The sequence below is a fragment of the Balaenoptera acutorostrata genome, chromosome 10 (assembly GCF_949987535.1).
Source record: "Balaenoptera acutorostrata chromosome 10, mBalAcu1.1, whole genome shotgun sequence".
In the NCBI taxonomy this organism is placed as follows: domain Eukaryota; kingdom Metazoa; phylum Chordata; class Mammalia; order Artiodactyla; family Balaenopteridae; genus Balaenoptera; species Balaenoptera acutorostrata.
In genome coordinates, this window is record NC_080073.1 from 100134143 (window position 1) to 100159269 (window position 25127).

The 25127-nt window shown below is 37.6% G+C and overlaps 1 protein-coding gene across 1 annotated transcript in view; it reads left to right on the plus strand.

The window, feature by feature from the left end:
* The window catches only part of LOC103007135 (uncharacterized), a 243392-nt gene that overhangs the window by 49119 nt on the left and 169146 nt on the right, over window positions 1-25127 (plus strand). Inside the window, 2 exon segments of the mRNA XM_057555781.1 lie at window positions 493-528; window positions 3468-3634. Coding sequence (XP_057411764.1) covers window positions 493-528; window positions 3468-3634 — 203 coding nt within the window.

A 25127-nucleotide genomic window follows, 5' to 3' on the forward strand; every position in this document is an offset into this window, starting at 1 on the left:
CATATATAAAAGAATCTAAGAACACCTAAATTTGTTGTTTCTGTAGAAAAAATATGATGTAGAGAGAGTAGCTAGTGCAAAACAGTCATTCATTTTGATCAGATGCTTATATACTCCATGATTTGAGAAACTATAATGGCTTATTCTGAAATGATTCTTGTGTAATAGATGTCATAATCCATTGAATATGAGATCCTTTTTATTGGAGAAGTATCACATTGCAAGTGCCCTGCAATATGCATTTTAAAATCATTGTTCCAATTATCATTGATTTACAAAAGGGATTTTTTGTTTGTTTTTTTTAGAGCAAGACAGCATGTTGAACATAATTTGAGTCTATGACCTATAAAATAACTAAATAACCATGATGATTAATAATTTCTTTGTAATTACATTGCATACTATAAATTAACTGATGAGAAAGTTATCATAAATATGTTCTTTTAGCACCCCTACAAGTTGATAATAGAATTCTTTGTGACCGATTAACAGAGCTGTTTCATGAGAGTGGGCAAGGAGGACCCCAAGGTAAGAGACCAATTATTTCCAGTCTTTTATATTAACATTAGTCGTAAATTAATTGAGATGGTTTCATGCAAATGCTAGCCTGTTTTTTCTAACTATAACCATTAATTGATGACCTATGTAAAGTTTTGATGGCTGCAAATATTTAATCCAGCTAAAGTTGGGGGGAGGAATTAATTATGGCCCAATTTCCTATAATTACATAGAATTTATAATCCTAAACAGCAAAAATGATTTAACAGACTTACTATTGCAGGATCCTACCATGTCATACGGTATATCTGGATTCACTAGTTTATGAGGCTATATGCCATTCTTTTTAAAGACTGTTTCTTAGGTTGTAAACAAATTCTTTGGGGTGAAAAAAGACAAATAGTATAGTGTTTTCAGTCTTAGCATGGGAATTCATACTTGTGAATGTTAGGCTCCTTAGGTAAGAAATTCTTATGTGTATTAATCCAGGAACTTAAAGGTAAACCTTTAAAACCTAAATTTCAAATTCTTAGTTTAATACTTATAAATTCATGCCAGAACCACACTGGAGTTTTTACCAAAACATTAAGTGCTAGTTGCTGTATATATGTGAATTCAAATTCACGAGGAATAATTCTATTAAGTTTTTTTCCTCAGTGTGTGTTTAGTTTTTCTCAATCATTTTTTCTCACTTATTAAAATAACTCCTTATGGTACTTATGAGGAGAAGGCACTGATTATAGTTGTCTTCTAATAGTCACGGTTATTATTTCTATTGAATTTATGCTTAGACTTCACCATTTGCTATGTGACCTTGGGCCAATTTCTTAACCCTTCCTTGCTATTTCTGCCAAATGGACATATAATACCTGCCACAATGGAGTAGTTATGGGGATTAAATTATTAATTATTACATCAGCAGAGATGATAAGCACATACATAGAATGATGAAGATACTGACGATTGATGCTGATGATAAAAATATTAATTAAGCATTTCTTGAGTGCCTACTGGGTACCTGGCACAGTCCTAAGCACTGTTCTAAGTAAGGTAAATATTAACTTATTTAAACATCATAACAGCCCTAAAGGTTAGATCTCATTTTGATCCCCATTTACAGAATAGTACCCCCTAAAAATTTTATTTCCACCTAGATTCACCACCCCTTTAGTTTTTTGCTATTAGTTTGTGTAGTCAACTTTTTATTTCTTTTTGTCTTTATGAACCAAGCAAATTTGTTTTTCAAGCCAGCTTGAGCTCTCATTTTGAGGGATCCTAAATCAGATGATGTATTAGTCAGGATTCTCCAGAGAAGCAGAATCCAATAAAACCAATAGAAAGAGAGAGAGATTTATTTTAAAATTTGGTTCTCATCTTTGTGGGAGCTGGCAACTCTGAAGTCCTTAGGGCAGACTGGCAGGTTGATTCAGGGAAGAATAATATGAAGTTCAGGAAGGAGTTGAATTTTGCAGGGCAGCAGGATGGAAACTCAGGTAAGCGTTAATGCTGCATTCTTGAGACTGAAATCCACAGGGCAGGCCAGTAGGCCAAGAACTCAGAACGGATTTTCTCTGTTGCAGTCTTGAGACCAAATTCCTTCTATTTGGGGAAACAGTCTTTGCTCTTAAGGCTTTGAACTGATTGGATGAGGCCCACCCACATTATGAAGAGTAATCTGCTATTCTTAAAGTCTGCTGATTTAAATGATAATCACAATATGACCTTCATGGCAACATCTAGATAGTTTTTAACCAAATAACTGGACACCATTGCCAGCCAAGCTGATATATAAAATTAAGCATCACAAATGGTCATTTTAAATCAGTCAGGCCTCTATATTTTTAGTATAATATCTGAGTCAGCAAATATACATTGAATACCTTTTTTGTGTGTGCTAGACATTGAATAAGGCACTTGTATACCTAACCTGTCCCTTCCATATGACAACTCTTTGCAACTTGGAGCCCTTGAAACCACCAGTTTGCACAGGTAGCACCTAATAGGTCTTCCAGTATCATTTATGAGCTCACAAAAGTTTTATGGCATTTATAGAATAGTCAGGCACTTCACCATGTATTTCATACAGGAGGATATAACTGAGACTTAGAAAGTTTAAAGACGTATACAAGGCAATACAGTGTACAGTGAGCAAAGAAGGAAGACCAGCAGTTCTCTGTATACTGCACCCTGCATTTCCCTCCAAAAAAGAGGTTCTCTTCCATTGGTTAAAAGTGTCAAGGTTCTTGTTAAAATTCTAACATTGAAGGCATGGAAAATTCCATATTTTACCTGCCAGTATTTTTTTTTAGAGACTGGAAGAGAGAGGATTATTTTATATTTACAGCATGCATCTAGCTAGATGGGTAGATACATTTTGTAGATGATACTGATTTCAGTTGATAGAGAGAGAAGTGAAGTACACTACCATTTATATAAGTGCTGGCATTTCTATGCAAATAAACAAGGCAGGCCAAGTGAAGTCCCTCTGTGTGTACAGAGCTCAGGAACTGTTCTTGGGGATCCTAACTCAGGAAGTGAACCCAGGAGCTCTGGCTTCTCCTAAAACCATTCATCTCCCAAGCTGGTTTCAGCAAAACAGCAAGTACATGGTAAGATGTCGAAGTAAACAACATGTAATGTCAATGCACGGAAAAGCACAGTATCTACACTTCAAGATGTATTTAGTAAGGGGGAAAAAGGCATTAAAGCACAGCTGTACATTGCTCACTTTGGGAATATGGCAGGATGGACAAAGTTTGTGGGCGAGGTGGTTAGTTTTTAATCTTAAAACCTGGGCTTTACTGATTTCCCAGCACATTAAACATAAAATAGTTCGCTAAATTGTTGATGATGAAACTTGATCCCATGTAAGAAAAAAGGTGGTTAAATTACCGTGTGTTTAGTGACACACGTTATGTTAAAGAGACAAAGAGCAAGTGGAGTTCATGTGATCTTCTTGGGGTAAACAGATGAGAGCATCGTGGAGGAGACTTTCGGTTCTGGAGAGCTGGCGAGTTCTGGTAAGATTCTTGGACTCTACAAAGAGGACGGTGAAGCCACCTCTGCTTACAGTGAGGAGATTGAAAGATACGCCCAGAGAGACATAATTCTGCCTGGAAGTTCTTCACTGGAACAGGTCAGCACTAAAATCTATATCAAGAAATGTAAAATAATCTCACTTTTTAAAATAACAAGTTGAAATGTCGGTCCTGCACATCGTCTCCTGATTTTACTTAGCAACACACCCCTTCCTGACTTGATCCACTTTCTGAGACTTTCCCCTTGTTTTTCATATACATTTTACCATGCAGAGCTTACACTGTCTTATCAATATCAGTCCTAGCCCTTGCACAATTTAGTTTCACTTCACCTTTTTAAATTTCATGTTAGAGTGATAATTTCTAGCATATGATGAAGTATCTATAGTAAAACCTGAAACCAGCATAAACTTACTTGGATAAAATTAAGAAACAACTTGGACCCATTTGCATAAACACCATATAGATATGTGAATAATCTCATATTTATGAAGTCACCATTAAGGGACTTAGTTTGTGCAGTGTTGTAACTAGTTCCACACAAGGGAATCTTTAGCCTGTGGATTGTGTTGGCTTCAGAGATATCCTTTTTGTTTCCTGCACCTGTAGTTTCTATTTATGTGCAACGTAATATATGCTCTGGTTTACCAAAGAGGGGAAAAATGTTTTTTCTATGTAGTCACCTTATCCATCTTAAATAAATATACAAGAATCCCACAAGTCTAGGTCTGGTGTTTGTGTGTGTGTATGTGTTTGTGTGTGTGTGTAGTTTTTTGTGAAAGGTAAGCTGATTTAGGATAAAAAGGAAAAAAGTATATTATCAAGTGAAGAAGACTGTTCTCAGTGATGTCTTTTATAATATCAGGTCACAAGTGGAAATATTTTCCACTTCAGAATTGTGGGGAAATTGTTTTGTTTTGGGGGGTATTCTCTAATTTGGAGTGTGAAAATTCCATAACAGAGTTTATTTTTTTCATTTGTGCCTCTTATATCTGAATATCTTGGACACATTAAGGTTAAATCTATTTTGAGCTTTCTTAAGTAAATGACCCTAATTCACAAGTACGGTCTTTCCTAACATAGCACTACTCCTGTAGTGGGTTGAATTGTGTCCTCCCAAACTGCCTAATCCCTGGTAGCTGTGACCATGAACTTATTTGGAAGTAGGGTCTCTGCAGATGTAATTTAACTAAAGATCTCCAGCTGAAATCATCCTGACTTTAGATGATTGGACCCTAAATCCAATGACCAGTGTCTTTAGTAGAGAAAGGAGAGAGAGATTTGAGCATCTGAGTCACAGACACACGTAGTGTGGAAGCCATGTGAAGACAGAGGCAGAGATGGAGTGATGCATCTGTAGGAAAAGGAACACCGAGGACTGCCACAGTCACAGAAGATAGAAGAGAGGCAGAGAGTGGATCGTTCCCTAGAGCCTCACAAAGCAACCAACCCGGACAGCAGACCTCTCACGCCAGAACTGTGAAACCAAAAATTTCTATTGTTTGAAGCCACAGAGCTTGTGATAATTTGTTACTGCAGAAGTAGGCAACAAATGCTGCTCCAAGGGTGGGGATCCCATGAGCAAGATTACACCACTTCATGGCTATTTTAACAATGTTTTGTATCTTTATCAAGACAGGTATCTCAAAAGACACTGAGGTGAAAACAAATGTGTGGCTCTGTCTTTGCATATAACCCTTTTTAAACGATTATTTTCAGATGTATGTTCTGCTCCATTAACAGTTCCACATTTCCATTTATTTATTTATTTATTTATTTATTTATTTATTTATTTATTTATTTAATTATTTTTTTGTACCATGTGGCGCCATTGTATGTATTTCAATTTACCATCATCCTTTAAAGAACAGGCACATGGATTCCTTCAGGATATGTAGCTGGTGGATTTTATATCCTCATCCTGTAAAAGGTAAGCTGAGCAGCGGAAAGCTCACCTGCTGTGCTCCTTGAGCTCAGTTTCCGCATCTGTAAATGGGTGGAAGTGAGATCTGCTTCAGGGCATTGTTAGCAGGATGAGATGAGCCGGCGGTCAAGAATCCAGCACAAAGTAGGTGCTCATTAAACGGCGGGGCACTAGAGAGAGAAAATATTCTATGGCCCCTTCTCAGGCCAATGCTCATCATGTTCTCACCTTCACCGTGTCAGGAAGTTCACTGAACACCCAAGTCAGCATTATACGTGGGAAAAAGCTTCAGATCTGGTATTAGAGCTCGTGGCTTATCCTTGGTTTGGATAGTTATGTGAACTTGAACCTTTATGTAAAATAGGGCTGAAAAATTTGAACCTTTTCTGGTTGTGGTGGAGATTAATGAGATGTTTCCAAGTGCTTGGTAGTAAATGTTTTCCTTTTCTCATGAGCCGTTTTATATACTTGTTGAGACTATTCTCACTTTTTTTTTTTTAAACATCTTTATTGAAGTATAATTGCCTTACAATGGTGTGCCAGTTTCTGCTTCATAACAAAGTGAATCAGCTGCACATATACACACGTTCCCATATCTCCTCCCTCCCACCCTCCCATCCCACCCCCCCAGGCGGTCACAAAGCACCGAGCTGATCTCCCTGTGCTATGCGGCTGCTTCCCACTAGCTATCTATTTGACATTTGGTAGTGTAGATATGTCCATGCCACTCTCTCACCCTGTCACATCTCACCCCTCCCCCTCCCCATATCCTCAAGTCCATTCTTTAGTATGTCTGTGTCTTTATTCCCATCTTGCCACTAGGTTCTTCACGACATTTTTTTTTTCTCCCTTAGATTCCGTATATCTGTGTTAGCATACTGTATTTGTTTTTCTCTTTCTGACTTACTTCACTCTGTATGACAGACTCTAACTCCATCCACCTCATTACAAATACCTCCATTTCATTTCTGTTTATGGCTGAGTAATATTCCATTGTATATATGTGCCACATCTTCTTCATCCATTCATCTGTCGATGGACATTTAGCTTGCTTCCATGTCCTGGCTATTGTAAATAGTGCTGCAATGAACATTTTGGTACATGACTCTTTTTGACCTATGGTTTTCTCAGGGTATATGCCCAGTAGTGGGATTGCTGGGTCGTATGGTAGTTCTATTTGTAGTTTTTTTTTTTTTTGTAGTTTTTTAAGGAACCTCCATACTGTTCTCCATAGTGGCTGTATCAATTTACATTCCCACCAACAGTGCAAGAGTGTTCCCTTTTCTCCACACCCTCTCCAGCATTTATTGTTTCTAGATTTTTTGATGATGGCCATTCTGACCGGTGTGAGATGATATCTCATTGTAGTTTTGATTTGCATTTCTCTAATGATTAATGATGTTGAGCATTCCTTCATGTGTCTGTTGGCAATCTGTATATCTTCTTTGGAGAAATGTCTATTTAGGTCTTCTGCCCATTTTTGGATTGGGTTATTTGTTTTTCTGTTATTGAGCTGCATGAGCTGCTTGTAAATCTTAGAGATTAATCCTTTGTCATTTGCTTCATTTGCAAATATTTTCTCCCATTCTGATGGTTGTCTTTTGGTCTTGTTTATGGTTTCCTTTGCTGTGCAAAAGCTTTTAAGTTTCATTAGGTCCCATTTGTTTCTTTGTGTTGTATTGCCATTTCTCTAGGAGGTGGGTCAAAAAGAATCTTGCTGTGATGTATGTCATAGAGTGTTCTGCCTATGTTTTCCTCTAAGAGTTTGATAGTGTCTGGCCTTACACTTAGGTCTTTCATCCATTTTGAGTTTATTTTTGTGCATGGTGTCAGGGAGTGTTCTAATTTCATACTTTTACATGTTCCTGTCCAATTTTCCCAGCACCACTTATTGAAGAGGCTGTCTTTTCTCCACTGTATATGCTTGCCTCCTTTATCAAAGATAAGTTGACCATATGTGTGTGGGTTTATCTCTGGGCTTTCTATCCTGTTCCATTGATCTATATTTCTGTTTTTGTGCCAGTACCAAACTGTCTTGATTACTGAAGCTTTGTAATATAGTCTGAAGTCAGGGAGCCTGATTCCCCCAGCTCCATTTTTCGTTCTCAAGATTGCTTTGGCTATTCGGGGCCTTTTGTGTTTCCATACAAATTATGACATTTTTTGTTCTAGTTCTGTGAAAAATGCCAGTGGTAGTTTGATAGGGATTGCATTGAATCTGTAGATTGCTTTGGGTAGTAGAGTCATTTTCACAATGTTGATTCTTCCAATCCAGGAACATGGTATATCTCTCCATCTATTTGTATCATCTTTAATTTCTTTCACCAGTGTCTTATAATTTTCTGCATACAGGTCTTTTGTCTCCTTAGGTAGGTTTATTCCTAGATATTTTATTCTTTTTGTTGCAGTGGTAAATGGGAGTGTTTTCTTAATTTCACTTTCAGATTTTTCGTCATTAGTGTATAGAAATGCAAGAGATTTCTGTGCATTAATTTTGTATCCTGCTACTTTACCAAATTCATTGATTAGCTCTAGGAGTTTTCTGGTAGCATCTTTAGGATTCTCTATGTATAGTATCATGTCATCTGCAAATAGTGACAGCTTTACTTCTTCTTTTCCGATTTGGATTCCTTTTATTTCTTTGTCTTCTCTGATTGCTGTGGCTAACACTTCCAAAACTATGTTGAATAATAGTGGTGAGAGTGGGCAACCTTGTCTTGTTCCTGATCTTAGTGGAAATGGTTTCAGTTTTTCACCATTGAGGACAATGTTGGCTGTGGGTTTGTCATATATGGCCTTTATTATGTTGAGGAAAGTTCCCTCTATGCCTACTTTCTGCAGGGCTTTTATCATAAATGGGTGTTGAATTTTGTCGAAAGCTTTCTCTGCATCTATTGAGATGATCATATGGTTTTTCTCCTTCAATTTGTTAATATGGTGTATCACATTGATTGATTTGCGTATATTGAAGAATCCTTGCATTCCTGGGATAAACCCCACTTGATCATGGTGTATGATCCTTTTAATGTGCTGTTGGATTCTGTTTGCTAGTATTTTGTTGAGGATTTTTGCATCTATGTTCATCAGTGATATTGGCCTGTAGTTTTCTTTCTTTGTGACATCTTTGTCTGGTTTTGGTATCAGGGTGATGGTGGTCTCGTAGAATGAGTTTGGGAGTGTTCCTCCCTCTGCAATATTTTGGAAGAGTTTGAGAAGGATAGGTGTTAGCTCTTCTCTAAATGTTTGATAGAATTCACCTGTGAAGCCATCTGGTCCTGGGCTTTTGTTTGTTGGAAGATTTTTAATCACAGTTTCAATTTCAGTGCTTGTGATTGGTCTGTTCATATTTTCTATTTCTTCCTGGTTCAGTCTCGGCAGTTTGTGCATTTCTAAGAATCTGTCCATTTCTTCCAGGTTGTCCATTTTATTGGCATAGAGTTGCTTGTAGTAATCTCTCATGATCTTTTGTATTTCTGCAGTGTCAGTGGTTACTTCTCCTTTTTCATTTCTAATTCTATTGATCTGAGTCTTCTCCCTTTTTCTCTTGATGAGTCTGGCTAATGGTTTATCAATTTTGTTTATCTTCTCAAAGAACCAGCTTTTAGTTTCATTGATTTTTGCTATTGTTTCCTTCATTTCTTTTTCATTTATTTCTGACCTGATCTTTATCATTTCTTTCCTTCTGCTGGCTTTGGGGTTTTTTTGTTCTTCTTTCTCTAATTGCTTTAGGTGCAAGGTTAGGTTGTTTATTCGAGATGTTTCCTGTTTCTTGAGGTAGCCTTGTATTGCTATAAACTTCCCTCTTAGCACTGCTTTTGCTGCGTCCTATAGGTTTTGGGTCGTCGTGTCTCCGTTGTCATTTGTTTCTAGGTATTTTTTGATTTCCCCTTTGATTTCTTCAGTAATCACTTCGTTATTAAGTAATGTATTGTGTAGCCTCCATGTGTTTGTATTTTTTACAGATCTTTTCCTGTAATTGATATCTAGTCTCATAGCGTTGTGGTCGGAAAAGATACTTGATACGATTTCAATTTTCTTAAATTTACCAAGGCTTGATTTGTGACCCAAGATATGATCTATCCTGGAGAATGTTCCATGAGCACTTGAGAAAAATGTGTATTCTGTTGTTTTTGGGTGGAATGTCCTATAAATATCAATTAAGTCCATATTGTTTAATGTATCATTTAAAGCTTGTGTTTCCTTATTTATTTTCATTTTGGATGATCTGTCCATTGGTGAAAGTGGGGTGTTAAAGTCCCCTACTATGATTGTGTTGCTGTCAATTTCCCCTTTTATGGCTGTTAGTATTTGCCTTATGTATTGAGGTGCTCCTATGTTGGGTGCATAAATATTTACAATTGTTATACCTTCCTCTTGGATCGATCCCTTGATCATTATATAGTGTCCTTCTTTGTCTCTTGTAATAGTCTTTATTTTAAAGTCTATTTTGTCTGATATGAGAATTGCTACTCCAGCTTTCTTTTGATTTCCATTTGCATGGAATATCTTTTTCCATCCCCTCACTTTCAGTCTGTATGTGTCTCTAGGTCTGAAGTGGGTCTCTTGTAGACAGCATATATATGGGTCTTGTTTTTGTATCCATTCAGCCAACCTGTGTCTTTTGGTGGGAGCATTTAATCCATTTACATTCAAGGTAATTATCGATATGTATGTTCCTATTCCCATTTTCTTAAATGTATTGGGTTTGTTATTGTAGGTGTTTTCCTTCTCTTGTGTTTCTTGCCTAGAGAAGTTCCTTTAGCATTTGTTGTAAAGCTGGTTTGGTGGTGCTGAACTCTCTCAGCTTTTGCTTGTCTGTAAAGGTTTTAATTTCTCCATCGAATCTGAATGAGATCCTTGCTGGGTAGAGTAATCTTGGTTGTAGGTTTTTCTCCTTCATCACTTTAAGTATATCCTGCCACTCCCTTCTGGCTTGCAGAGTTTCTGCTGAAAGATCAGATGTTAACCTTATGGGGATTCCCTTATGTGTTATTTGTTGTTTTTCCCTTGCTGCTTTTAATATGTTTTCTTTGTATTTAATTTTTGACAGTTTGATTAATATGTGTCTTGGCATGTTTCTCCTTGGATTTATCCTGTATGGGACTCTCTGTGCTTCCAGGACTTGATTAACTATTTCCTTTCCCATATTAGGGAAGTTTTCAACTACAATCTCTTCAAATATTTTCTCAGTCCCTTTCTTTTTCTCTTCTTCTTCTGGGACCCCTATAATTCGAATGTTGGTGTGTTTAATGTTGTCCCAGCGGTCTCTGAGACTGTCCTCAGTTCTTTTCATTCTTTTTTCTTTATCCTGCTCTGCAGTAGTTATTTCCACCATTTTATCTTCCAGGTCACTTATCCTTTCTTCTGCCTCAGTTATTCTGCTATTGATCCCATGTAGAGTATTTTTAATTTCATTAATTGTGTTTCTCATCATTGCTTGGTTCCTCTTTAGTTCTTCTACGTACTTGTTAAATGTTCCTTGCATTTTATCTATTCTATTTCCAAGATTTTGGATCACCCTTACTATCATTATTCTGAATTCTTTTTCAGGTAGACTACCTATTTCCTCTTCATTTGTTAGGTCTGGTGTGTTTTGACCCTGCTCCTTCATCTGCTGTGTGTTTTTCTGTCATCTCATTTTGCTTATCTTACTGTGTTTGGGGTCTCCTTTTCACAGGCTGCAGGTTCGTAGTTCCCGTTGTTTTTGGTATCTGTCCCCAGTGGCTAAGGTTGGTTCAGTGGGTTGTGTAGGCTTCCTGGTGGAGGGAACTAGTGCCCGTGTTCTGGTGGATGGGGCTGGATCTTGTCTTTCTGGTGGGCATGTCCACATCTGGTGGTGTATTTTGGGGTGTCTGTGGCCTTATTATGATTTTAGGCAGCCTCTCTGCTAATAGATGGGGCTGTGTTCCTGTCTTGCTAGTTGTTTGGCATAGGGTGTCCAGCACTGTAGCTTGCTGGTCGTTGAGTGAAGCTGGGTCTTGATGTTGAGATGGAGATCTCTGGGAGATTTTTGCCATTTGGTATTACGTGGAGCTGGGAGGTCTCTTGTGGACCAGTGTCCTGAAGTTGGCTCTCCCACCTGAGAGGCACAGCCCTGATGCCTGGCTGGAGCACCAAGAGCCTTTCATCCACACGGCTCAGAGTAAAAGGGAGAAAAAATAGAAAGAAAGAAAGAAAGAGGCTATAATATAGTGAAGTAAAATAAAGCTATTATAAAGCAAAGCTATACAGACAAAATCTCACCCAGAAGCATATACATATACACTCACAAAAAAAGGAAAAGGGGAAAAATTAATATATCCTGCTCCCAAAGTCCACCTCCTGAATTTGGGATGATTCGTTGTCTATTCAGGTATTCAACAGATGCAGGTACATCAAGTTATTTGTGGAGTTTTAATCCGCTGCTTCTGAGGCTGCTGGGAGAGATTCCCCTTTCTCTTCTTTGTTCGCACAGCTCCCAGGGTTCAGGTTTGGATTTGGACCCGCCTCTGCGTGTAGGTCACCTGAGGGCGTCTGTTTTTCGCTCACACAGGACGGGGTTAAAGGAGCCGCTGCTTCGGGGGCTCTGGCTCACTCAGGCCGGGGGGGGGGGGGGAGGGAGGGGCACGGAGGAGGCGGGGCAAGCCTGCGGCGTCAGAGGCGTCGTGACGTTGCAGCAGCCTGAGGCGCGCCGTGCGTTCTCTCAGGGAAGTTGTCCCCGGATGACGGGACCCTGGCTGTGGCGGGCTGCACAGGCTCCCAGGAGGGGCGGTGTGGAGAGTGACCTGTGCTCGCACACAGGCTTCTTGGTGGCGGCAGCAGCAGCCTTAGCGTCTCCTGCCCGTCTCTTGGGTCTGCGCTGTTAGCTGTGGCTCACGCCCGTCTCTGGAGCTCGTTTAGGCGGCGCTCTGAATCCCCTCTCCTCGCGCACCAGGAAACAAGGAGGTAAGAAAAAGTCTCTTGCCTCTTCGGCAGCTGCAGACTTTTTCCCCGGACTCCCTCCCGGCTAGCTGTGGTGCACTAACCCCTTCAGGCTGTGTTCACGCCGCCAGCCCCAGTCCTCTCCCTGCGATCCGACCGCAGCCCGAGCCTCGGCTCCCAGCCCCGCCCGCCCCGGCGGGGGAGCAGACAAGCCTCTCGGGCTGGTGAGCGCTGCTCGGCGCCGAGCCTCCGTGCGGGAATCTCTCCGCTTTGCCCTCTGCACCCCTGTGGCTGCGCTCTCCTCCGTGGCTCCGAAGCTCCCCCCCTCCGCCACCTGCAGTCTCCGCCCGCGAAGGGGCTCCTAGTGTGTGGAAATCTTTCCTCCTTCACAGCTCCTTCCCACTGGCGCAGGACCCGTCCCTATGCTTTGTCTCTGTTATTTCTTTTTTCTTTTGCCCTACCCAGGTACGTGGGGAGTTTCTTGCCTTTTGGGAGGCCTGACGTTTTCTGCCAGCGTTCAGTGGGTGTTCTGTGGGAGCAGTTCCACGTGTAGATGTATTTCTAATGTATCTGTGGGAAGGAAGGTGATCTCCGCGTCTTACTCTTCCGCCATCTTCTCTACCTCCCCCTATTCTCACTTTTTATTGCTATTGTAATGGTGAACTGACACTTAGAAAAAGTCAAAGCGTTTAAATGGAGATGGGGGCTGATCCCAGCTGTGGTGAGTGCTGCTGGCTGAATCCCTTCTCTTAAACTATTTATCTGTACCTATTAATTTATATGAGGACTGGGTTGGTTGCTTCTTGCCCCAACATTATAGGGCCTTGTTGTGGTGGTGAATACAAAAGAATCTAGATCACAAAAAGATATTAAAGGAATTTACTAAGAGGTTACCATGTGGACGGGTCTGTTAAAGGGATTACTACCTGAGATCCCATCAGACACAGAGATCCTGACAGCCCATGTGCATCTTGGAGGGGACAAAAAAAAAGAAACAAGAAAAAAATTGTGCAGAGTGACAGAATGCTCTTAGTAAACTCTGTGACACCTTGGGGCCCCAAGCACACCTACTGTAGGACCACTTTTTTCCTCTCCAAACAGAACAAGACACAGAGAGATGAAGAATTTGCCTTCTCACTTTGCAAAAGCATTGTGTGTGCTTGTGTGTGTGTGTGTGTGTGTGTAGGTGTTGGTGGGTGTGTCACAGAGCCCAGCTGGACCAGCACCACTTCCCTGCCATGATTCTGATGTGAAACTGATGAGAAAGTCACTCACGGAGTCTACCTTTAGTTAGCAGGATGTGACACTGATGTCAGTAATGCCACCATCACACCTGAAACAATAGGGGGCGTCATCCTAGGTAAGTCACCCTGGTTAAGCTCTCTTAGGTGAGCTTAGGTAAGTTACTCACTGAGGACTTCCAGAAGTACTTGGAGGAGAACTTTGCATTTGGCTGAGGTCTCATGATGACGGTAGGAGCCTGTGAAATCTGGTGATTAATGGGACCGCTTATTATTCCTCACTAATCGGTCCACATGAGGTAGGCTGGTCCTGCAACCGTGTCAGAAGGATGCTACAGCTGACGTTTCTAGTACAAGGCAACTGAGACAGCAGGGCACCTCAGGGCATGATGAGATTATGAGGGGTAGCACCAAAGAGCCATGGTGGGCTGCAGGGGACACACACTCTTGGGGTCAATTAGAAGATCACATTTCCAGGGTCATGCAAATGATAAAATATTATTTTTATTGTTACCATAGGGCAATTTAGTGGCTTAAGTATATAAAGCTACTTTAGAAATATTTGGGCTGACTTTTTATATCCCATTGATATTGGAAAGCTGTGGAAAAGACATTATGAAATGACTCAGCTACGAGAAATTATCCAGTCAGGAATAAAACTAATTAAGTGCATAGTTATAACAGATTTAATCACAGAGGAAATCCAAGGAAACAGTAATACATTGTCTTTCAAATAAACATTGAATTAGAAATAACATAATTTAATTTTCCTTTTTAGCATCAGGAGGCAGTGTTTTCCTGGACATTTCTTAATATGTATTGTATGTGATGTACCTGTCCCTAATCAGTTACAGGTAACTAGGTTTTCCTCTGAATTTTAAATATAAACATTCCATACATTTAGCTTATTCAGTTAAGAAACCATGCTTTAAGGACTTTTTAAAATGGCTCATGTGTAGTATCCGATGGTAGTCAGGGAAAATTATTTTACGTTTTCATCTTGATTGTAACAATAAAATAAAGCATTTAGAGTAGTGGTGGATTAGGCATGTTAGCCTGAATTAAGCGTCTTCCAGGGAAACATTCTGAAAAGCTTGCCAGTGTGTATTGGCAGCTAATGCTACTTTTCTAAATTTTTTAAAACTGCCTGGCATTTGGCAATGGGCATGAATCAAATATGACTGTATGTGTGAGTGACACTGAAGTCTGAAGTCTGATTCTTGAATATGAGAGACAATGTAAAAATGTAAAATCTATAATAAAATCTCTATACATAAAAGATGCATTTCATAAGATACTTTCACACATTAGCCAGTGTACTTTTTTCTGTAAGCCAGAAACATATATTCTGCTCTGTGGTTAGTATAGGAAACTTTTTGGAGGGAAAATGGATTTTTAAAAATCACTGGAGACATTTATACAAGCTAAACTTCTAGTTTTTTACTTAACCAACATAGTAGCTCATCTATCATTGCTTAAATACTACATTAAATATAAGTTAATATATGACAAATATTATAAGGTGGAAGAGAAGAGAACAAACTACTTCATAGTGGAAAAAAAAGCAATAGTGATTTTCCGCATGTTACTTCAAAGGAAATGACAATGACATTGTCATTTTTATAGTTTATAAGTGTCTGTAACATTCAATGTCTTTTCTAACGTAAGCAGGAAAAATACCATATTATTATAAATGTGAAAAGTGGTTTTAAAGAGTAGAAATATAATTTTACAAACTAAAAGGCTCATGGAATCCTTTTCAGTTTTAACATTTGGTTAAGCCTATACAAGAAAAATTTACTATGTAATTTGCGGCACTCAAATTTCTCATTATTTTGCCTCCATTTTATTTATTTACCTTTTAAGTCCTCCTTGGTTGCTTGACATACATTCTGAACATCCCAGAATGTTCAGGAAACGAAATGGTACAGATGGAGGCGTTCTTGCCAAGGCTGACGGGCATTTCAGGAGAGACAGGTTACCATCTAGAATGAATAAACACATTTTAGTAATGTTATCTTTGCTCTGTAAACCTAATCCAGTCACAATCGTTTATTGTTCATTTTGGCCAGAGATCTTCTTACCTATAGTAAAACAAATGAACATTTCTGAAACAAAGATATTGATGAAAGCGTTTCTTGTTTGTTTGTTTTAAAGCAAAGCATGTTACTTTTTATATAGTAACTTTTAAAAATTTTACCATATTGAGAATGCCACACTGAACGTGATTTTATCGTGTATAGTTTTGAAACAAAACAACCACATCAGATTGACAAGTGATTTAGTAATTCCACCCTCTTCTTTGACCAATTAGTCCCATTCCCTTATAGATAGGTTCCTTGTATAACCCAACTTCCTTCAGAAACTCAGCCATCAATTTTACATCAGCAAATGAAAATCTGTGCTGAATAAGAAGTGAGAATACTACATGGTTTTCAAGAGAAAGGAACTCCCATATTTAATATTAAACACTTATATTAGTACTTAAATAAATAAGATACTTATGCTTTATTCCATGAGCTCACTTACAGAAGGGCCATATCTTTTTTATTTTCAACACCAAACACAGGACCTGGCAGGAAACAAGTTTTACCCCCATTAAATGCTTTTTGATGAATGAATGAATGAATAAATGCTACAGATAACTGGCCGGGCAAAATTATCATGGATACTACTGACATATAAATACTCCTTGATATGAATTTTCTCTAATACAGTTCTAATGTCATTACATGGAGTGTTATGATTTGGTATTTCCATGCATATCATCTAAATTACTTTTAAGATATTTGTGTTGTAGAGTAGAGAAAAAGGCTTTTTATTTTTTCCAGATTTATTGAGGTATAATTGACAAATAAAACTGTAATATTTTTAGAGTGTGCAACATGATTTGGTAAACATTTGTGTTTTTGTTTTTGTAAGAATCCTTAAGATCTACTCTCTTAGCAAATATATAAATATTTGTAAAACACAGTATTAATAATTGTAGTTGCCATGCTGTACATTAGATCTTCAGAACTTATTCAACTTATAACTGAAAGTTTGTAACTTTGATTAGAATCTCCCAATTTCTCTTACCTTCTACTCCTGGCAACCATCATTCTACTTTGTTTCTATGAGTTTCTATTCTACTTTTTTTTTTTTTTAAAGATTCCACACATAAGTGATACAATACAGTATTTGTCTTTTTCTATCTGTTTTATTTCACTTACCATAAAATTCCCAACAAATTAGTTATAGAAGGAATGCACCTCAATATAATAAAGCCATCTGTGACAAGCCCACAGTGAACATCATACTCAATGGTAAAAAGCTGAAAGCTTTCCCTCTAAGATCAAGAATGAGACAAAGATGCCCACTCTAACCACTTCTATTCAACATGGTACTGGAAGTTCTAGCTAGAGCAATTAGATAAGAAAAATAAAAGACATCCAAATCAGAAAAAAGGCTCTTTAATAATATAATAGCTAACATTCACTGCATATCTACTGATACTATTCTAAGAACATTGCATAATTTAACCTCACAACTGCCTTAAGAAGGTAGTGTTATTGTCCCCATTTTATAGAAGAGCAACCTGAGGCACAGAGAGGCTGAGTAACTTGGGAAACGTTCTACAACTAATAAGTTGCTGAGCCAGGATTCAAACTTAAACAATCTTAACCATCACACTATACTGTTAGTGGCAGTTCACAGTGTTCAAATTTTATATCGTTCACCTGGCACATTACATTTCGGAGGGAGTGAAATTCCAGGCCAATTAAATGCTTTTGACATTCTTTAAATTATTCTGTAGAGAATGTAGACCAACATATTTTATAACATTATTTCATATTGTGTTTGGTTAAACCAAGAAAAACGAAGTTGGGGCATATTTACAACAGCTTAAAGACTCAATGACATTCCTTGTAGTTGTGCTGGCAAAACAACATCCAAGAAAGAATGAATTACAAAATAATCATTCATTTATTTTTGAAAATACAGAACATTTAAAAAATTTGACTAATATCTTCACCCTACCTACCAGTGAATTCATACCTTACATACCTTCTCCCACTTTAAAAAAAGGACTGTCATTCCCCCAATATATGCCACATTTAAAAAAAATTCTTGTCCACAGTCCCTAGTTGGCCGCATCTTACTGTCATTTCCTTGAGGAAGCCCAATTGTACATGTGTCTCTTCTCACAACTTTACTTGTATTTTCTGAGTAAATGGCGTATCTCTTTATCATGCTCTTCCTTTCTGGAAGTTAGGAATTTCATTCTGTTTGTTTGTGTGTCTTTCTACTCAACACCCAGCCTGGAGTTCAATATTTGCTAACTAGATATTTATTGAACGGACATTTGATACATAACATATTGGAGAAATGAATAATTGCCAAAAGATCTGAACCTTGCACTTCCTAAATTATAGTTTTATGAAGTCAAGAATCCATTTAGACTTGTCATCTAAGACTAAACAAAGTGAATCACAGTATAGTCATGACTGCATGTTGCCACTCTTCTTTGTATTCTTCAACTCCAGCTGCCATAACAAAATACCATACACTGAGGGGCTTAAACAACAGATGTTTGGTTTTTCACAGCTCTGGAGGCTGGAAGTTTGAGATCAGGGAGCCAGCATGGTTGGTTTCTGGGGCGAGCCCTCTTCCTGGCTTATTGATGCCTGCCTTCTCCCTGTATCCTCACATGGTAGGGAAAGAGAGAAAGGAAGTAATCTCTCCAGTGTCTTTCCTTAAGAGGGCACTAATCCCATCATGGTGTCCCTACCCTCACGACCTCATCTAAATATAATGATCTCTCAAAGGCCCCTTTGTCCGATTACAATCACACTGGGAAATAAGGCTTAAACATATGAATTTTGAGGGAACACAATTCAGTCCATAGAACTCTCCTTTAAAAAATACTAGATTTTCATGAAAACTTTTCTACATAGATCCTAGCTCATGAAAAATTCGTTTACCCTGGGTACTGAAGGATGGACTCGTTTCACAAATGTTTTAGCTGAAGTGCTTCTAGTAACTGAGTGCTTCGTTTATTTTAGGATAGAGCTTTGGATGGGAAAGAAGCCCGGGGCTGAGAACGAGCACTGCTCAGAGATGGGTGGACTGCCAAGGCTTTGAGAAAGTGTAGTCCTTCTTGCCTATCAGAGACCCAAAGTGGTCTAAATATATTCCTGGAAGAAGATTTTGACATGCACTTTTAGCGAGAACAAAGTAAGATAAAATTGCTTATCTTATTGCTAATATTTAGAGACTTTTCTTCAATCATGTGAAATTTGATTTGTACCATAATAATTCTGTGCCATCTATCAATTTGGAAAGGATAAAATCTTTCAAAACATGTACTGAATAGGTACCATTTTTGCTATTTAGATGGCTCATTGGTAGTGTTTAATCTGTTAGAATATAGAATGGTACAAGGGAAGATAGTTTGAAAAGGAACAGAACATAAATTTATATTCATGTCATTGAAATTTTCTAGCAAAAGCTATGATTTGACTCTAGGTTTCTCTAAGTGAAAATTTAGACTACCTCATTTCCAAAGAAAAGTGAGGTGAAATTTGTGTGTGTGTATGTGTGTGTGTGTGTGTGAGAGAGAGAGAGAGCTAGAGAGAGAGAGAGAGAGAGATTGACTTAGTGAAATTGCTAGAGAATCATTAAAATGAAAAAAAGGAGGTATATGAGAAAATATCTTAGTGAAAACGTTTTGATGCTGTGTTTTATCTATCAAGTTCGTTGAAATGTGAGTTCTATGTAGAATTTGCACAAATCCAAGGAAAATGCTAGGATGCTCAAGCTTCTAAATCCAGGATGTTGTTTATATTTACAAAGACCTCTCCAACAGGAACTGTTAGACTGCAGGAAACCTCATTTTCAATATGTCTGCATAACACCAATAAATAGTAACAAAAATTATATCTGGATATGGAGAGAAATAGCCTTCTTAACGTTCACCTCCTATATCTTTTTTCTCTAATAAGTTTGCTGACCACAGTGCTCATTAGTGGTACAATAAAAAGGAGCTACTGGTAAATAATAACAATTCTTTGTATTTATACGGTGCCTTTGATCAGAGCACCTCAAAGCTTTCATGACTCATTAATCTGTGAAATACATCAGTGAAGTATAAAGGCGTCAAGGATTATTACCCTCTTTTTGTAAACAGAGAAACTGAGGCATTTGCAAGAAACTATCCCAAGGTCATTCAGTGATTTGATGACAGAGTCAGGGATAAGATCTATAAACCAGATCTAATTAGAGCAAAGACAAACAGTGCTCAACAAAAACCAATAGCTTCCGTGAAATCGCTGAAAATTTTTATGCAATGCTTGGAAACAACATTGCTTTAAAAGACACGCTTTTTATTTAGTTTTCGTTTTGAGTGATTTCTTCCATTTAGTAATGGAGACCTCTCCACAGCTTCCTATTTAGATCACTTAATATCGGGCCATTTCCTTGAGACCTCTCTGGCTTGCATTTCTTCTATATGAAGAAACAGTATATGTTTCTTATGAAAGTTTAATTACTAATAGAAAAAAAATGAAAATAACTTTATATATATCTATGTATGTCAACACCTATAAACATTTAGTCAATTAGGTATCCATCTGTCTATCATCAATTGATTTGGAAAAACTCTTCTACAGAAATATATTGTACTCTACTTCATTGCAATTTCCATATGAATGAAGGTTAAAGGCATAAACCCTGCAATATTATTTTTTTTAAGCCAACTGCTCAGTTCCAATTAGAAAAGACCCTCAGAAGATGGTAAATCACATTTTCCTCAAAACTTGTCTCATAAAAACAACTCATTGTATGGTTTCTTGGAAGAAAAAATATTTATTTTTTTACGTGATTATTTTCTCATTACCCCTTTACTCTGTTATGATTACTTAAATTTTCAAAGGGTTGTGCCGTGGGACCCCTGTGGAGTGCAGAGTCTGTAAGGGAAGGGATTACCTTGTTTGCACACACACAGAGAATTTTGTATTTTATGTCTTTGTTCCTATTCCCTGTTTCCTAGTACAGTTGACCCTTGAATCGCACGGGGGTTATGGGACCCCTGAAGAGTGGAAAATCCATGGAATCAGGAGTCAGCCCTCTGAATCCCCAGTTCCACATCCTAGGATTCAACCCACCTCTGATGGTGTAGTACTATATTTATTGAAAAAAAAGTCCTCATATAAGTGAACCTGAGCAGTTCACACCCATGTTGTTCAAGGGTCACTGTATACATAGTAGACCTTCAAGATTGCCAGTTGATTTCCTTGTCATTTGGCTGGACATTTACTTTTCTCATACTATCTGTTTTGTTTTTATGACATACCAAGGCTCTCTGGTGTTTTTCAGATAAAATCCAATGTCACTGGTTATTTAAATGTGGTCCGTCAACCTCTCTCAGGATACCTGAGATACTTATTAGAATGCACATTCCTGGGTACCAACACAGACTTACTGTCTCATAATATCTGGGAAAGGAGTCCTAGAATGTATAAACACAAACCCTCTGGGAGGTTTTTATTCACATTAAACTTAAGATCTTTTCCTATCTTACAATTATAGATAATACTTCTACAGCACTTACCATGTGCTAGGCATTGTTCTAAGTACTTTATATATAATAACATTTAATTCTCATAGAAACTTTTGAGATATTATGACTTAAAAAAAGAAGTATCTTGCTAAGACCATGAATTCCTATTCTCCATATATACTTGTAATATACTAATTGTAAATGAGATAAGACAACACCTATAAAATATGATGCAGCATTTCAGATTTAATTGATAGGAGGTTATAAAGTAGTATAAGAGTTCCTGATTACCCTTCACTCAGATTGAATTGCTTTTTAAAAATTATCGCAGGAGTGGTAAAATTATTTAATTGAGATTTTTTTTTTTTTAGCAAAGAGGTAGCTCTTTTTTAAAAAAATAATTTTATTTATTTTTGGCTGTGTTGGGTCTTCGTTGCTGCACGCACGCTTTCTGTAGTTGCGGCAAGCGGGGGCTACTCTTCGTTGCGGTGTGCGGGCTTCTCATTGCGATGGCTTCTCTTGTTGCAGAGCACGGTCTCTAGGCACACAGGCTTCAGCAGTTGTGGCACATGGGCTCAGTAGTTGTGGCTCACGGGCTCTAGAGCACAGGCTCAGTAGTTGTGGTGCACGGGCTTAGTTGCTCCGCGTCATGTGGGATCTTCCCAACCAGGGATTGAACCTGTGTCACCTGCATTGGCAGGTGGATTCTTAACCACTGTGCCACCAGGGAAGTCCCGAGATCTTTTTGTTTTCTTATGGCAGAGTGAATTCATTCAATCTATCTTTGGGTCCTGGTCATAGATAATGGGATATTTTCATTAATTGTCATTTTTTTATTGTTAGTTTTAATTTTTAGGGTCTTAAAGTTTGTTCACTAATAAATTACCTCAAAAAAACCAACACAAATTTTTTCTCAAGGATGTTTTTGGGATAAACAAGGAAATGTGAATATGGACACGGTATTAGATGATATTAAAAAATTAGTGTTGCTACAGTAATCAAGGCAGTGTGATATTGGTGGAAAAATAGACAACTAGATGAATGGAACATAATAGAGAGACCAGAAATAGACTGACATAAATATAGTCAACTGAGTTTTGACAAAAGAGCAAAGGAAATTCAATGGAGAAAAAATAGTCTTTTCAACAAATGGTGCTGGAACAACTGGACATCCACATGCCAAAAAAAAAAAAAACCAAAAACATAAAACCTAGACACAAACCTTACATCTCTCACAAAAATTAACTCAAAATGGATTATAGCTTAAATGTAAAATGTAAAACTATAAAACTCCTAGAAGATAACACAGGAGGAAATCTAGCTATGGCAATAACTATTTAGATACAACACCAAAGACACAACCCAGGAAAGAAATAACTGATAAACTAGACTTCAATAAAACTAAAGCCTTCTGTTCTGTAAAAGACAGTGTCAAGAGAGTGAAGAGACAAGCAACACACCAGGAGAAAATATTTGTAAAAGACATATCTGATAAAGAACTGTTGTCCATAATATATAAAGAGCTCTTAAAACTCAATAATAAGAAAATAAACAACGTGATAGACATTTTTAAAGAAGCTCTATGTTATATGTCACTAGGGAAATACAAATTAAAACAACAATGAGATATCACTACATACCTATTAGATTGGCCAAAAACAAAAAGCACTGATGACATCAAATGCCATTCTTTGCTGTGGGGAATGCAAAATGGTACAGCCACTTTGGAAAACAGTTTGGCAGTTTCTTACAAAACTCAAATACTCTTACCATGTGATCCTGCAATCACTGTCCTCAATATTTACCCAAATGAGTTAAAAACTTAGGTTTACACAAAAATCTACACATGGGATGTTTATAGCAACTTTATTCATAATTGCCAAAACTTGGAAGCAATCAAGATGTCATTCAATTGGTGAATGGATAAATAACCTGTGGTTCATCCAAACAATGGAATATAATTTAGCACTAAAAAATGAGCTGCTAAGTCATGAAAAGACATGGAGGAAACTTAAATTCATATTACTAAGTGAAAGAAGCCAATTGAAAAGCCTTCATAGTAATTCCAACTATATGACATTCTGGACAAGGCAAAATAGGGAGATAGTAAAAAGATCCATGGTTAGGTGGGAGGAAGGGATGAATAGTCAGAGTACAGAGAATTTTTAGAGCAGTTAAACAAATCTGTTTAATACTATAATGGTGGATATATGTCATTATACATTTGTCTAAACCCATAAAATGTACAACACCAGGAGTGAACCGTAATGTGAACTATGGACTTTGGAAAATTATTGTGTCAATGTAGGTTCAAATGCTGATGGTAAGGGAAGTGTATGTGGCAGGGGAGGGGGAACATTTGCACTTTTGGGATATGGGAAATCTCTGTACTTCGGGTGATAATGATGTGTCAGTGTAGGTTCATCGATTTTGACAAATATGCCACTCTGCTGGGGGATGTTGATAGTGGGGAGGCTGTGAGTGTGTGAGGCCAGAGGTATATGAGAACTCTCTGTATTTTCTACCCAATTTTGCTGAGAAAATAAAACTGCTCTGAAAAATAAAGTCTATTTTTTAAAAAAAGTACTAATTTTGTAATGTGTCATAATGACATTATGGTTATGAAAAAATGCTCTCTTTTAAGAGATGGATACTGCAATATTTATGGTGAAATGTCAAATGTCTTTAATTTGCTTTAAAAATTTCAGACTTTGTACATATATATATATAAATGGAGCAAATGTGGCAAAATTTAATCATTATTAAATCTAGATAATGGGTATGTAGTGGTTTCATTATATACTTCTCTCTACTCTTTTATATATTTTGATATTGTTCATAATTAAAAGCAAAAATACTTTTATGCAATTACCACACATTAATTTATTTTTGAATTCTGTTGAGACCATTTAAGTCACCAGTCCTCGACTCTGGCAGAACATTAGAATCACACGGGGATTAATTAAGTTAGAATTTCTGGATAGTGGTAGGGGAGTGGGTATTTTAAGAAGCTCAAATATGCATCAAGAATTGAGAACCAGTGGTCTAACTGCTCTATTCCCAGTTTCTGAAAATAAAGAAAATGATGTAGTGAACAACTTTTTCACGGTACCCACAGGCTCAGTCATGTAACTCTCAGCTATTTCTAGCCATAAGTCAACAGTATCATGGTAATCTCAGCTTCCCAAACTCTAGTGACCATAATAATTTCCCACTAATGTGGTCATATATGACTGATACATAGATGGATGGATAGAGAGATAGATAGATGATAAATACAGTAGATAGAATTTTAATATATTGAACTTAAATTTACTGAGTACCAGGCATTGGGACAGGAATTTTTGTTACCTCTTTTTCTTTTTGCACATAACCGTGGGAGATAGGTGTGATGATCCCCAGGAAATCGAAGGTGAGGAAATCGAAGCTGAAAGCTTGTTTTTCTTTTCTCATGTTTCGCCCAGAATTCTCAGATGCCCCTGTACCCTTTCCTTGACTCCTCAGAGTTTCTTTTATTCCATTCTTTGAGGCAGATGCGGTAGCATTTTGCTGTAGGAGGTCACATGGGCATACTCTTTTCAATTCTTGTATCTGTGGCTTCTTTCATTCCTCGTGGCTTTCCTTTCGGCTCATTACAACTCAAGTCTCACATTTGAGAGAACTGACTAAAATATATTTAAATAGCAGGCCATTTAAATTATTTTTTAAAAAGCAATTTTCCACTGTAGATTTAGAAGCCAACAGATCTATTTTAGCCAGCATAATTTCTGATTAACTAATTTAATCTGTGCGAAATTACATAAGCAAACCTGAAACAAGACTCCACCAATTTTTTGCCTTTGGATGTAATATAATATTTTCAAAAATGAACCAAATAGAGTAATTAGCCCCCAGGCAGAGCAAATGACTCTAATAGCCATCTCCCACACATTTCTTTGGTGGAAAGACCAAAAATGAAAATAAAAATGTGGCAGCCCATGGGTTAA